This window comes from Macaca mulatta, chromosome 11, assembly GCF_049350105.2.
Source record: "Macaca mulatta isolate MMU2019108-1 chromosome 11, T2T-MMU8v2.0, whole genome shotgun sequence".
Lineage (NCBI taxonomy): Eukaryota > Metazoa > Chordata > Mammalia > Primates > Cercopithecidae > Macaca > Macaca mulatta.
The window spans coordinates 127,108,756-127,123,717 of NC_133416.1; the positions used below are offsets into that span (position 1 = coordinate 127,108,756).

General features: G+C 42.1%; 1 protein-coding gene across 11 annotated transcripts in view; it reads right to left on the minus strand.

The window, feature by feature from the left end:
- The window catches only part of CIT (citron rho-interacting serine/threonine kinase), a 197,790-nt gene that overhangs the window by 143,979 nt on the left and 38,849 nt on the right, over positions 1–14,962 (minus strand). For all 11 annotated transcript variants that reach the window (XM_028829964.2, XM_077955375.1, XM_028829963.2 and 8 more), the window contains exons 6-8: positions 9,834–9,976; positions 8,550–8,643; positions 623–826 (exon numbers count right to left, since the gene is read on the minus strand). In XM_028829964.2, the coding sequence (XP_028685797.1) occupies positions 623–826; positions 8,550–8,643; positions 9,834–9,976 (441 nt within the window). The remainder of the gene's footprint in view (positions 1–622; positions 827–8,549; positions 8,644–9,833; positions 9,977–14,962) is intronic.

Sequence of the window (14,962 nt, forward strand, 5' to 3'; positions counted from 1 at the left end):
ATGGTGTAGTCTTATCATTACTGGCAGCTGAGATTCCGTGAAATACAATTAATAAAATGCTTAGAATAGCCTTTGGCACAGAGTTAAGTGCTATATAAGTATTTGCTATTATTATTTTCTAGCACTGCTGAAACCCTCATTCACACAATTTTTAAATAACATCTAACATTCTATAAACATTAATTCACACGATACCTATAAAATATTCACACACACAATTTTTAAACAACATTCTATAAACATTCACTCACACAATTTTTTTTTTTTTTTTTTTTGTGGAGTCTCACTCTGTTGCCCAGGCTGGAGTGCAGTGGTGCAATCCTGGCTCACTATAAGCTCTGCCTCCCGGGTTCACACCATTCTCCTGCCTCAGCCTCCCGAGTAGCTGGGACTACAGGCACCCGCCACCACGCCCGGCTAATTTTTTGTATTTTTTTTTAGTAGAGACAGGGTTTCACCATGTTAGCCATGATGGTCTCCATCTCCTGACATTGTGATCCACCCGCCTCGGCCTCCCAAAGTGCTGGGATTACAGGTGTGAGCCACCGCGCCCAGCCTCATTCGCACAATTTTTAAATAACGTCTCTCAATATGACCTCGAAATCTTCTAAGGACTCTTTACCTGGAAATTCATGATGTTATTGAAGGTTCTGGCAGAGGTTCCCTCTGCGAAGGGGGATCTCCCATAAATCATCTCATAGGCAATCACGCCCACTGACCACCAGTCACAGTCCAGGCCGTAGGTGCCTTTTCCGTCCGCATTCATCACAGTCAGCACTTCAGGAGCCATGTAATCCGGGGTCCCAATTGGGAGTCTGGCATTCACCTAGAATCCCATCAATAAAACGAATACAGCAAACTTTCAATTATCCTCAAGTAGACTGCCAACAGCCACATTTCAGACACAAGCTGATTTGCCACTGATTACTATTCTCCCAGGCACTGAAACCTGCTGTCAAGTGGCACACTGTCAGGAAATGCAAATGCTTTACTAATTTAAAAAAAAAAAAAAAAAGCACAAAGCATATAATGCAATCCAAGGGCAAAAGGGCAAGAGTTGTGGATGATACACATACACCCTTTGGTGATACGAATGAGAGTTGGATATATACCGGAAATGGAAGATGTCTTTTCTAATACAAGTTTTTGATATAATAGAACTTCTCTTATGATAACAGCAAAATGATAATAAACTCTAAAAATGAATCTAAAAGATCAACCTAACCGTTACTAGAAAACTGGTGGTTGGCCAGGTGCAGTGGCCCATGCCTGTAATCCCAGCATTTTGGGAGGCCAAGGTGGGTGGATCATTTGAGGCCAGGAGGTCGAGACCAACATGGCCAACATGGTGAAGCTCCATCTCTACTAAAAATACAAAAATTAGCCAGGCGTGGTGGTGCAAACCTGTGGTTCCCAGCTACTCGGGAGGCTAAGGCACAAGAATCGCTTGAACCCAGGAGGCGGAGGTTGCAGTGAGCCAAGATTGAGCCATTGCACTCCAGCCTGGGTGACAACGAGACTGTTAAAGAAAAGAAAACAAAACTGGTGGCTAACTGGCAATATAATATTACAAATCTCAAGTTCAAAAATTTGGAAAACTGCCTTTGGAATTAATGTTCCTACTTCAACCCACCCACAGGGCAAGACATGATAATTAACTTCCACCCAGGGCCCAAGGTTAATGAGTTCCTTTTCCTCATCCCTAATGCTTGTTCCTATGATTCCCTCCCCCACTGTTCAGAACCCAGGGGCTTATAATTCAATGACACCCAAGCACTTGACCTTGGCAAAGAAAGGTTAGGACAATACAGGAGGGCATTTTATAAAGCTAAATGTAATCCATTTAAAGGACCGACCTTTTTTTCTGAGACTTTGTCCTTCTGACTTTTTTAGTGTTTAAATGTCCTTTGTTTCTTGATATGCTGTTGATGAAAGTAGTGGATTTTCTTCCCCTCATACCCACCCCTGTCTACACAGCTTAGTAAGCTGGCAACCCCTTTGGTCTTCAAAATTATTTTGACGTTTTACTGAGCCATGAAATTTGAAGTCTAGAGATTCTTTCTCTAACTTTTCTCCCCATCAAAACAGAGAGGACCTGATTTTAGTTATATAGTGTGTTGACCAGCTGTCCTATAACTCTATATCATAATGGGCTTCTCTCAGGTCAGCAGTATATATGGTGCAAAAGAACTTTTTCCTCATTAAACGATAGTAAGTGCCCCTGAGTGAGCCAAGAGATTTTGTGGGTAAGGCCACATACCTCAAAGTCTGGGCTTTACACCAAGAAAGTAAATTTGCTTGCTTTAACCGGGTGTGGAGAGGAAAGTGAATGTTTAGTGAGGACATGATGAGGTCTCCTCTCCCCAGGGCTGATTCTGGATGAAGCTCTTCCAGCCTGTAACTTGAATCTCGTCCATTCCTCAACCATGAGACTTTCTCATTATATGAAACAGACCTATTCTTCCCTCTCCTCTCTTTTCACCCCTTCCCTCGGGCCCACATTCTGATATAGGTTTTTCCAAGCCCTAAACTCAGACAGCAGTGTGATACGACCATTCCTGACATGGATTGTCCACTGCTTTGGGCAATAAAACTTCCACTATAAATGCCCCTTCAAGAAAGCCAGATGGTCACACCATCCAAGAAACCTACAAGCAGTTTTGGCTTGATGAACAGAAGGGGAGACAAAGGGGAAAATATTTGGTCTAAGACAAAACCACAGGGTGACTTAAGCTTGAAGAACAGAAAATAGGTTAAGTCAAGGAGAAGCCTTAATATGTTGGGAAATCTGGGCTGATAATGTTTTTTTAATATGTATGTAAATGCTAAAGAGCTCAGCACAGGATTAGGATTAAACTAAAGGATTTTAGTTAAAATGCACTGACAATAAGCAATAGTTTTTGGGGTTTTTTTTTGTTTTTTGTTTGTTTGTTTGTTTGTTTTTTGTTTTTGTTTTTGTTTTTTTTGAGACGGAGTCTCGGTCTGTCGCCCAGGCTGGAGTGCAGTGGCCGGATCTCAGCTCACTGCAAGCTCCGCCTCCCGGGTTCACGCCATTCTCCTGCCTCAGCCTCCCGAGTAGCTGGGACTACAGGCGCCCGCCGCCTCACCCGGCTAGTTTTTTTTTTTTGTATTTTTTAGTAGAGACGGGGTTTCACTGGGTTAGCCAGGATGGTCTCGATCTCCTGACCTCGTGATCTGCCGGTCTCGGCCTCCCAAAGTGCTGGGATTACAGGCTTGAGCCATCGCGCCCGGCCTGTTTTTTTTTTTTAAATGGAGTCTCTCTCTGTCGCCAGGCTGGAGTGCAATGGCGTGATCTCAGCTCACTGCAACCTCCGCCTCCCAGGTTCAAGCAATCCTCTTGCCTCAGCCTCTCAAGTAGCTGGGACTACAGGTGCGTGCCACCACACCCAGATAATTTTTGTATTTTTAGTAGAGATGGGGTTTCACCATGTTTGACCAGGATGGTCTCGATCTCTTGACCTCGTGATCCAGCCATCTCGGCCTCCCAAAGTGCTGGGATTACAGGTGTGAGCCATGGAGCCTGGCCGCAATAGATACTTTTTAAATAACAAAACAAGAGAAGGAAAACTATAACATCTTGATTTGACTAGGTAATGAAAATGCTACTATATTGTTGATTAAATACTTATCCTTTATGTCTAATGACCTTGCAGGACCTAACTACACAATTGTCCAATACATACCATTTGCATTTATTGGATTTTGTTTTATTGCCACAGGCTGTTCAGGAATATTCAGTTCTCCTTATTTGCAGCTCACAGGGCACAGTCACTTGTTCACAACCAAAGAATTGCAAAAACAGAATTGACTGGGGCATGTTTCTCAGGATGACCCAGCCAAACAGTATGAATTGCCAATGCCTCATTTTCAAACTAATGATGAGACTTATCAAAGAAAGATAATTCCCCACCGAATTTTTGCCCCCTAACAGATACATGATTATACACATTTATGCACAATCATTTTCTAATTTTCTTTTTTTTTTTTTTTTTTTGAGACGGAGTCTCGCTCTGTCACCCAGGCTGGAGTGCGGTGGCCGGATCTCAGCTCACTGCAAGCTCCGCCTCCTGGGTTCACACCATTCTCCTGCCTCAGCCTCCCGAGTAGCTGGGACTATAGGCGCCCGCCACCTCGCCCGGCTAGTTTTTTGTATTTTTTAGTAGAGACGGGGTTTCACCGTGTTAGCCAGGATGGTCTCGATCTCCTGACCTCGTGATCCGCCCGTCTCGGCCTCCCAAAGTGCTGGGATTACAGGCGTGAGCCACCGCGCCCGGCCCCATTTTCTAATTTTCTACATTTTATTAATTTGTACTAGAAAGCTATGAAGGGAAAAATACCCACTGGCTTACTCTTTAAGTGCATAATAGTGATTAGCAAAGGCATTACTCTTTGTTAATTAACAAATCTCTAAGTGTGTAATAGTAATTAACAAAGGCTTGTAATGACAGTTAATGACTGCTAAGTTCCCATTAGTCACTGACCCCCAAGCACATTAAACCTGTTCAACATGTAATCTCACATGTCCTGATTATTATTTTGCAATATGCTTTCACTCTCCTCTGGTAGCAATTCAGCCAGTTAATCTGAGTGAGATGTTAAAAGTGAACCTATAGTAGGGGCCCAGCCTGCCTGCAGGAGGACACTATCTGATAGGGCCCAGGTACTACTTAACTTAGTTAATTTTTTTTTAGACAGAGTGTTGCTCTGTCACCCAGGCTGAAGTGCAAGTGCAATCTCAGCATACTGCAACCTCCACCTCCCGGATTCAAGCAATTGTCCTGACTCAGCCTGTTGAATAGCTGGAACTACAGGCACGCACACCCAGCTAATTTTTGTATTTTTTTTTAGTAGAGACAGGGTTTCACCACATTGGCCAGGCTGGTCTTAAACTCCTGACCTCAGGTGACCCGCTCACCTCAGCCTCCCAAAGCGCTGGGATTACAGGCATGAGCCACCGTGCCTGGCCAACTTAGTTAATTTTTACTGTATTGACAGGGAAGAAAATAAACAAGTTCAGAAGACTATATGAGAATGACTAGGGAACAGAAGAGTCTGCCATATTTTGGGAGAAAGGGGGAGAAGGAAAAGAAAGGAAGGAAGGAAGGAAAGCGGGGGAGAACTGAAAGAGGGAGAGAGGGAGGGAGAAAGAAAAGAGTGAACTTAGCAGATTCTTTTACTAACAAAAAGCAGATGAGGATGAAAGAAAATCAGTGTCTTCCTCCTCCTAACTCCTTTCCATAAAATGCTTCATTCAACATGGTGAAACCCCATCTCTACTAAAAATACAAAAATTAGCCGGGCATGGTGGCAGGCACCTGTAATCCCAGCTACCTGGGGAGCTGAGGCAGGAGCATCGCTTGAACCCAGGAGGCGGAGGTTGCAGTGAGCCAAGATCGCCCACTGCGCTCCAGCCTGGGGGACAGAGCAAGACTTTGTCTCAAAAAAGAAAAAAAAAAAAAAGAAAGAAATGCTTAAACATAAAACTATTTAAACCTAGCTTTACCCAACACGCTGCCTAGGGCATAAGTGTATACCTGCAGAAGCAGGGGGAAAAGGAGTTCTCACTACGTTGTTCCTCTTATGGAAAATAAAGCTTTTGACTCCCACATAAATCTAAAAAGGGCTATCTCTTCTGGGGTTGCAACTGCTAAATGGGGTTATCACTTACCATGCTATATAATGTGGTTTATCTACAATCTCCTTACGACCATTTTCATGATAGCCAAATGAGATAGATTGGAACTCAGCTGTTCACCATTCTTTGAGATTCTAATAAAGAGAAGTGGGTGACCTAAGTCACACAGCAGGTCCTACAGTCACTAGGCCCTGTGTTTACTAACAGAAAATACTCCAAAGCAACGTTCTGAATGAGAAGCTTGAAATAAGACAATGGATAATGGAAAACTGAACAGATCTAAGATTCACAGGTATCCAAAATACAAAGATAATATGTGGGGGTAATAGGCAAGGGACTGATTGATTTGGGGTAAGTAATATATGATAGTTTCAGTAAATGTGGATTATATTTTATACGGTATACTATGAGTACAGGTAACATTTAGAACCTACTTTAGGCCTACAGACATTTCATTCAAAGGAAATATGTTTAACCCAATACCACTATTAAAAATATCCCCCCAAAAATCATAATTTTATATCCACACTTGACTTGATCTAGTGTGCAGATTATTGCTCTTCTATAACAAAAGGGACTTTGTACTTAATGCAAAAAATTCCTTTTTATCTGCTTGTCACGTTCCAACCCTAAAAGCACAAGGGAAAAAAGAGAGGCAATATTCTCAAGTGTGTGGTATTGAGTGTCATATCTCCTTGACCAAAATAATCAGAGATTATTTTGTTGCAAATAAACCCGGGAGGCTCCTCACCTGGAGTGAAGGTTGTTACAATTATAAATGAAAAGGGCGGTTTGAAGCACTGAAAAATAGAAACTGGGAACTCTGTCTCTCCATCAAAAGCTCTGAAGAGAATGACCTCAGATACAGAGATAGGGTCTTATTCTTAATTCCTCTTTATTTACCAAGCAGTAACTTTGGATCTTGATTAGTTTTCTGAGCAGGTTTTCTTACTGCAAACGCATATTCCTGTCTAATTAATTAGCTTTCTGATGCTTCTCAACCTACTGCAGGCATGATCAACTAAGGGTTCTCAAATCCCACTTCCCCCAATCATCCCATCCCAGGCACATCTGGCAATGTCTAGAGACATTTTTGGTTATCTCAACTGGAGGGGAGGGTGCTAATGGCATCTAGGAGGAAGGGGTCAGGGATGCAGCTAAATATCTTATACAGGGCAGGCCCCACAACAAAAAATTATTCAGATCAAAATGTCAGTAGTGCTGAGGTTACATTGTCAATGTACCTATGCTTCAATTTATTTCTAAATTCATGATTTTTTTAATTTCACGAATGCAGCATATAAATTTGTTTTAAGACAGGGTCTTGGTTCTGTCACCCACACTGGAATGCAGTGGTGCAAACGTGGCTCGTTGCAGCCTCAACCTCGTGGGCTCCAGCGATCCTCCTGTCTTGGCCTCCCATGTGGCTGGGGCCACAAGCATGTACCACCACATCTGGCTAATTTTTTTATTTTTTGTAGAGACTAGGTCTCATTTCGTTGCCCAGGCTGGTCTCAAACTCAAGTAATCCTCCCGCCTCGACCTCCCAACGTGCTGGGATTACAGGTGTGAGGCACTCTACCGGCCCATATAAATTTTTTAATCCTAAGTGATAAAACTTTGCATTATTTTAACTTTTTTTCTGTGCTTTATTCCACTAAGATTAATACCTAAGTTTTCATGCCTGTTTCTAAATTGTACATAATTTTTAAAACATAAAATGCTTTGTAGTTATAGCAATATAATCTAATTTTTAATGTAATGATCAAGTGAACAGATTACAAGAAAATAACCTGAAATAAAGAATAGTGCTGAGGTTGAGAAACTCTGACACTGGACAACATGGGGAACTTATTTTTCCAAGGGCCTGAACACCAAGAAAATTCTCTCAAGTAGGTCTCAGGTCTACAGAACACACAGGCCACATGCTAGAGAGCAAAAAGTTCACGCAACTCCAAGCCTTTTCTTAACATCAGCCTAACAATACCCACCTTTCTGAAAGCAGTTTAAGAAAAAAAGAAAATTTTACATATTGTCCTTTATATAAAGGATTTAACTCTCAGACTTGAGGGGCGTTTTGAAGAGCAGCTTCTCTAACCTCTTAAATTGTGCATTTTAACTAGCATCAGTTTTTTGTAGAGGAAGTATAAAAGATCAAGTTCCCAAGGATTTGTCTAGGTCACCAAGTGGTTCAGTTGTAAAATCAGTCTTAAAACCTAAGTCGATTTTCTCTTAGACATATCCTTTTTTGCAGAGTTGACTTCAAAATTCATATTTTAGTACATACCAACTTTATTAGACGATTTTTAAACTCTAATCTTTTTTTACTTTGTCATCTTTTTCCTAAAGTATTCTCGCTCTTGATCTCAGTAGCTACCCTCCTGCCGTCCTACTTAGCATGTGGAATAGAGTGCAATTTCTACCAAAGATCCAAGACTTAAAAATGACATTTTGAGCACTTGGTTCTTAACACTTAAGGATATTTGGTTCAAATGCTCCAGTGATTAATTTCAATTTTGCTGCATAGGAAATAGAGGATTTGACATACAGGAGTTTCTGTTTCATCGAAATATTTTAAAGTAAAAAAGATAACATAACAGAAGACAGTCTGTAACAGGCAAGGAAAATGAAGGGAGAAACAAAATAAGCTTTTTCCTTTATTTCTAACCAAACTATAAGAATGCTCCTAAAAATGTCCTGTAGGGTATTAACAGGCACTATAAATGAAAAGGTGCCACCGTCTGGGAAATAGTTCTGTGTCCCCTCCCGACCCCCATACACTGCCAAAGGTGAACGTTGTTCACCATTTTATCCCAACACTTCCCAAACTTAGGAGGACCAAGAATACTTTTTAGTATTAACTCTATTAAGCTATCTTATTCCATTTTGTTACCATCTTGTTTGAATTCATTTTTGCTGCAGATCCAAAATCCACCAGCTTGATGTGTCCTGTGCGGTCAATGAGAATGTTCTCGGGCTTGATGTCTCTGTAAGAAAATCAGGACCATGAATTGCCTCCTCCATCCCAATCAGCAAGCAACTGCTAACCTAGAATTTCAATTGAGCCAAAAATCTTTGTTTATGTATTCTGCTATATAGACCTCCTCTATTGATGGATATAAACGATTAGCATACATTTTGCGAAACAAAGTTAACCAAAAGGCAAGGAGAGAGAGAGGGAGGGAGGGAGGGAGGGGGAGAGGAAGAATAGGAGGGAAAGAAAAGAGAAATGAAACACATATTATTCAATGGATTATTTCTCCTAGAGACACACATTTTACATTAGGAAAACTAAGGCCAAAAGGAGCTATGAAATTTTCCCAAGGTTATGTAGCTAGCCAATGGAAAAGCTGAGACTCTATCTCAGATTTTGTGATTCCTGGCCTAACAATCGTTGTATTCCCACAACATTCTCAGATGTACACAAAACAACAGATGAGTGAAGACATGAAGAACTACTTATCAACTGAAGATTCTGTAAACCAGGCGCGGTGGCTCATGCCTCTAATCCCAGCACTTTGGGAGGCCGAGGTGGGTGGATCACGAGGTCAGGTGATTGAGACCATCCTGACCAACATAGTGAAACGCTGTCTCTACTAAAAATACAAAAATTAGCTGGGTGTGGCGGCGCATGCCTGTAATCCCACCTACTTGGGAGGCTGACACAGAAGAATCACTTGAACCCAGGAGGCAGAGGTTGCAGTGAGCCGAGATGGCACCATTGCACTCCAGCCTGGCAAGAGAGTTAGACTCCATCTCAAAAAAAAAAAAAAAAATCTTTGTAAATTCTAACGTGCAGAGTTACAGAAGTACAGCTCCATGGTCTTACACTACTGTGTGGTATGACATTTCCTTCTGCAAACCAAATTCAGTTCTTCTATCATATAATCCAAATAACCCATGCAAGAGTTCCCAGTCTTATTTAGCTACATTACCAGATCTTACTAGCAAACCTGAGCACATTACAATTCTAGATCTATTGCACTGCTGGATGGGCAAGCTGAAATGTCCTTCCTTTTGGAAAGTCTGCTTTCAGCCAGTTATTGGTAGACTGGCTAAAAATTGGATGGAGCGTTATCTTGATCCTGAAATCATTCATCCACTCATTTCCATGCAGGAACTCTTATGCAACACAGAAAAATCCTCAGCATAAAAATGCTACCAGAGTCTCACTTACCGATGCACATATCCCATCTGATGAACACTGTGAACAGCCAAAATCAGTTCAGCTAGGTAAAACTGAATCAGGTTTTCATCTAACTGGTCCTCATATCTATTCAAAAGTGACAGCAAGTCCCCTCCAGGCTGATATTCCATAACCTGTATAGAATGCCAAAGTTATTAATTATTCACACACCCAAAAATAGGGAATGCCTCAATTAGATCCTCAAATATCACCTGACATGTTACAATAACAAGGTCTCCACAAAACAAAGAAGATGTGTAAGGCACACTGTAAGTCACATAGGATGAAGTCCCTGCCCTAAGAAAATTACATCTGTTACTCAGGGGAATCAATATAATGAAAGACTAGTCCCAGACACCATGCACAGTGTTTGCAAGGCAAGCTTGAAAAGTTGAATTAAATCCACCCACTTCCCCACCCACAAGTTGACACCCCAGACATTCCCTAGGATTAGGTACAGTGTAGACGGATATTCCTAGAGGGCAACCACTCTCTTATATCCTTTCTGTATTCCCCTCAGCACCCAGCAGAATTCAGAAGGCTTGCAATAAATGTGATACAATCTTTTCCTTTTATAGTCAGTGTGGAAGGCAACTGACAGCCTCTATTCAAAATTTAAATGTGAAAATATCCCCTTTGACCTAGTAATTCCACTTCTAACAATTTACTTTACAGGTACTTACAATAGTTTGCAGATAAATAGAAACATAAATAGATTCTTTGCAGTATTGTTTGTAACAGGAGAAAAAGCCATGGAAATCATTTAGCTATCCATCAAAGACAGGCTAAAATATGACATATGTAAACAATGGGATAAGACGAAGATATTAAAAACAAATGGATTCCATTTATTCATACTGCCATGGAAAATTGTCCATGACAATATAAAGTGAAATCCTGTAAAGAATAAAGTACAACCCCATTTTTGTAATAAATAAGGAATTATTACATGTGTTTGTACATACACAGGAAAAAAATCTTGAAGAAGAATATTAAGCCTCAAGTAAAATGTTTGATTAGCAAAAAGAAACTCCTCTACCCCAAGGAACTGAAATCCTTTCTCCTTTTGATGATAAACAGTTGTGATATTCCTGAGTCCCCAGGTGGCTATAAGGCCAGTTAGCCTGGGTGGCTTCAGCCTCCTGCTGGTGACTTCACCTCTCTGCCTTTCAGTTTCATCCTCTCCAAAACAGGGATAAGACTAATCCCCTTGCAGCACTGTGTGAGGATTAAGTAAGACAAGGTCCTCTGAGGGCCTGGCACAGTGCCTGGCACCAACATGAAGTCTTCACCTACCTACCATTCAATTCCCATCCTTCCCCACTACTTTACTGCATGATCCTTTCTGCTCTGTCCAGCAAAAAGAACCCGTTGAGACAATCGCCGTAGCCATGTTAACCCTTATTGAGTTCTCCTGTCTTTCGCCCTGATTTCCCATTTTATTAGCCATGCTATAAATGTCTTGGAAGTTGTCTCATATGCTTTCTGGGAAAAGGCAAGATCTGAATATACTTCTTAAAAAAACACTAAATCTCACAAACTACTGCATTCCAAAAGCCAACTCGGGGATGTGAATTCTCACCATCATCCTCCAAACTCCTGCTTGCTTTTAGTCCAGAATTAGAAGAAAGCTCTAGACAAGTCAGAAGTAGAGCATCTGCACAGAGCCCCAAAGGCCTCAGGCTGGTCCAGTAAAATCTCCAGCAAGTGTGCCCAGCACCAAGGCAACCCCAAACCAGAGACCCCTGGAGAAGCCAGTGACTCGCGCATCCTCCCCAAGGACTCCTTATAACCTGAGAGTCCACTCCATTCACATGGTTTCTGACAACAGCAGACATTAAGCCAGACACCGGACAATTGCATTTGAAGAGTAAGGTTCCATTTGCACAACAATTGCTGAAAAAATTTTGATTTATGGACTGGGCACAGTGGCTCATGCCTGTAATCCCAGCACTTTGGGAGGCCGAGGCAGGCAGATTACGAGGTCAAGAGATCAAGACCACCCTGGCCAACATGGTGAAACCTCATCTTTACTAAAAATACAAAAATTAGCTGGGCATGGTGGTGCATGCCTGTAGTCCCAGCTACTCGGGAGGCTGAGGCAGGAGAGTCGCTTGAACCCGGGAGGCGGAGGTTGCAGTGAGCTGAGTTCACACCACTACACTCCAGACTGGCGACAGAGCGAGACTCCGTCTCAAAAAAAAAAAAAAAAAAAAAAAAAAATATATATATATATATATATACATATATGATTTATGAACAAGAGGAACACTTAGAAGGGGCAGCACCTCACATACACACTTTCTTTCCCCCAAGTTCCTAGCAGACATTAGTTACTCACCCCAGTCCTCGAGGAGCCCACGGGAGCCACCTGGCTGCCTTTAGCTCACCCACTCATCCCAACCTGGTTCTCCACAGGCCCTGGGTATGTGGGTGAATGCTAATTTATATGTCTGTTTTAAATATATATTGCCATTAAAAAGGTCTTAAATATCCAAAAAAAGAAAAAGGAAAGAAATTCACAGATAATAACAGAAGTACTTATACTTTTAGTACTGAAATGTCTTAAAATAACAACAATGCATATTTATGACGACACACCACAGTTATAAATTTCCTATGGCTGTATTAAAGATGTGAAAAAAAACAGTATGGCTTGTGAGTTTAAGGCTGAGAAAGTCATATGCATAGCAGAGCAGCCACCGGCAACTCTTAAGAACTGACAAACTGAACACAACTTAGTATTTGGCAGCTACTCCTGACATTCTATTTGCAGTGACCAGTAAAATAGTTCAGAAAACAAGAGCCAGCTCGTAAAGAGGCAGAAAGACATGTATTCTTTGCTTCTATTCAGAAGATCCAACTTCCTGACTGAAAATCCCCTCCCAAATCAGATCAGTCTAAGAGTGGAACAACTTTCCATTTCTTCAAAACCAGGGTTGATTGAGAAAACAAGCAACAAAAATTACCACAGCTGCTACACAGCATGCATCACAACATGAGGCCAAAACAGACACACTCAATGACAAACCTCTAAATAGATCGGGTCTTTATCAAAGATGCTAATCAAACTTGACCCACCATTCCAGGTTACCACACCAAAAATTCCAACAGTGCACCATTAGAAGAATGTAGTTCAGACATTTACTGAGTCAATGTGGCTATCCCAAGATGTTACCCATATCCCAAAACTATACTACTGGGTATAGCTGCTCATTCTAGTATGAATGGAGCCCACGGGGAAGATGGCTTGTGTGTGGCCAACCAAGGCTTATTCAATCATCATGCTGTTAGAGCTTAAAGATACAATACAGACCCAGGACTTCAGTGCTTTCAGAAAATACATTTGGATTGTTAAAATGGTACCAAGAGGTTCCAAAAGCATCATCTAAAGTAACAAACTAGGCGTCTTCAATTCTTCTTACCAGGTGACTTGCTGTGAACCAAAGACCAGGGTCAGCAGAAAATGATGAAGAAGTTAAGGACAAAGTCGCCACCCAGGTTGTGACCGAGAGTCCATTCACAGCATCTGATTTTGTCCAAAAATGTAACTCTGTCCCTGACTTTTACTATTCAGAGATGCTCAGTAAGGCACTGATCCTCAAAACCAGGATAGCCTTGGCTTCTACCCCAAGACAACTATAGGTCCTCTAGGTTAGAACTTCCCAAGCCTGATTGTCCATCAGAATCACCAGGAGAAGTGTTTCTTAAAAATAAGACAAGCCAGGCATGATGGCTCATGCCTATCCTAGCACTTTGGGAGACTGAGGCAGTAGAATCACTTGAGGTCAGGAGTTTTGAGACCAGGCTGGGCAATAAAGCGAGACCCCACCGCTAATAAAAACAAAAAATTTAAAAGAAAATAAGATAGACTCATCTAAATCAATATTTGAGTGCCTATCATGTGCCAGCCACTATTCTAGATACTAGGGAAACAGCAGTGAATAAAACAGAAAAAATCTCCACCTCCATACAGCTGACGTTCTGGTATAATGAAAGAGTTCTGTTTTTTCTTTTTTTTTCTTTTTTTTTTTTCTTTTTTTGAGATGAAGTCTCGCTCTGTTGCCCAGGCTGGAGTGCAGTGCCACGATCTCGGCTCACTGCAACCTCTGCCTCTCGGGTTCAAGCAATTCTCCTGCCTCAGTCTCCAGAGTAGGACTACAGGCACGCTCCACCATGCCCGGCTAATTTTTGTATTTTTAGTAGAGATGGGATTTCATCATGTTGGCCAGGCTGGACTCGAACTCCTGACCTCAAGTGATCCACCCACCTCGGTCTCCCAATGTGCTGGGATTACAGGTGTGAGCCACTGTGCCCGGCAAAAATTTTAAAATGATAGGCCGGGCGCGGTGGCTCAAGCCTGTAATCCCAGCACTTTGGGAGGCCGAGACGGGCGGATCACGAGGTCAGGAGATCGAGACCATCCTGGCTGACACGGTGAAACCCCGTCTCTACTAAAAAATACAAAAAACTAGCCGGGCGAGGTGGCGGGCGCCTGTAGTCCCAGCTACTGGGGAGGCTGAGGCAGGAGAATGGCATGAACCCGGGAGGCGGAGCTTGCAGTGAGCTGAGATCCAGCCACTGCACTCCAGCCTGGGCGGCAGAGCGAGACTCCGTCTCAAAAAAAATAAAATAAAATAAAATGATAATAATAAGCAGTATAGTAAGGTAAAGCGTATCTCTTTCCCATCCCAACTACTTAGGGAGCTTAACGGATTCCAGGGAATAACCCCAGACTTCATGGATCACACTCCATGGATGGGAATCTACAGTTTTAAGCAGCTACTGGGGTGATTCAGATGCAGCCAGCCCAGCACCGTGTGACCCACTGCTGAGGAGGCTGTGGAACAAATATGGCTCCCTTCTCCAAGTGAATTAAAAGTTTCTATAGCAGCAATGCCCTTGATGAAACATGGTTTTCATATAGCCATCACCTCTGCTGCTTATATTTTTTTCAGTGACTACCTGGAGCCTTTCTGCATATCAAGACAAGATCACTGACAACAAAGAGCTGGAAAATAACCAGTCCATCAGCACTGAAGCCAATGATCTTCCCTCCTTGCAAGGACTGGAGATGTCTCCTGCACACATAATGAGCAGCTGCAGGTCACCCAAATGAT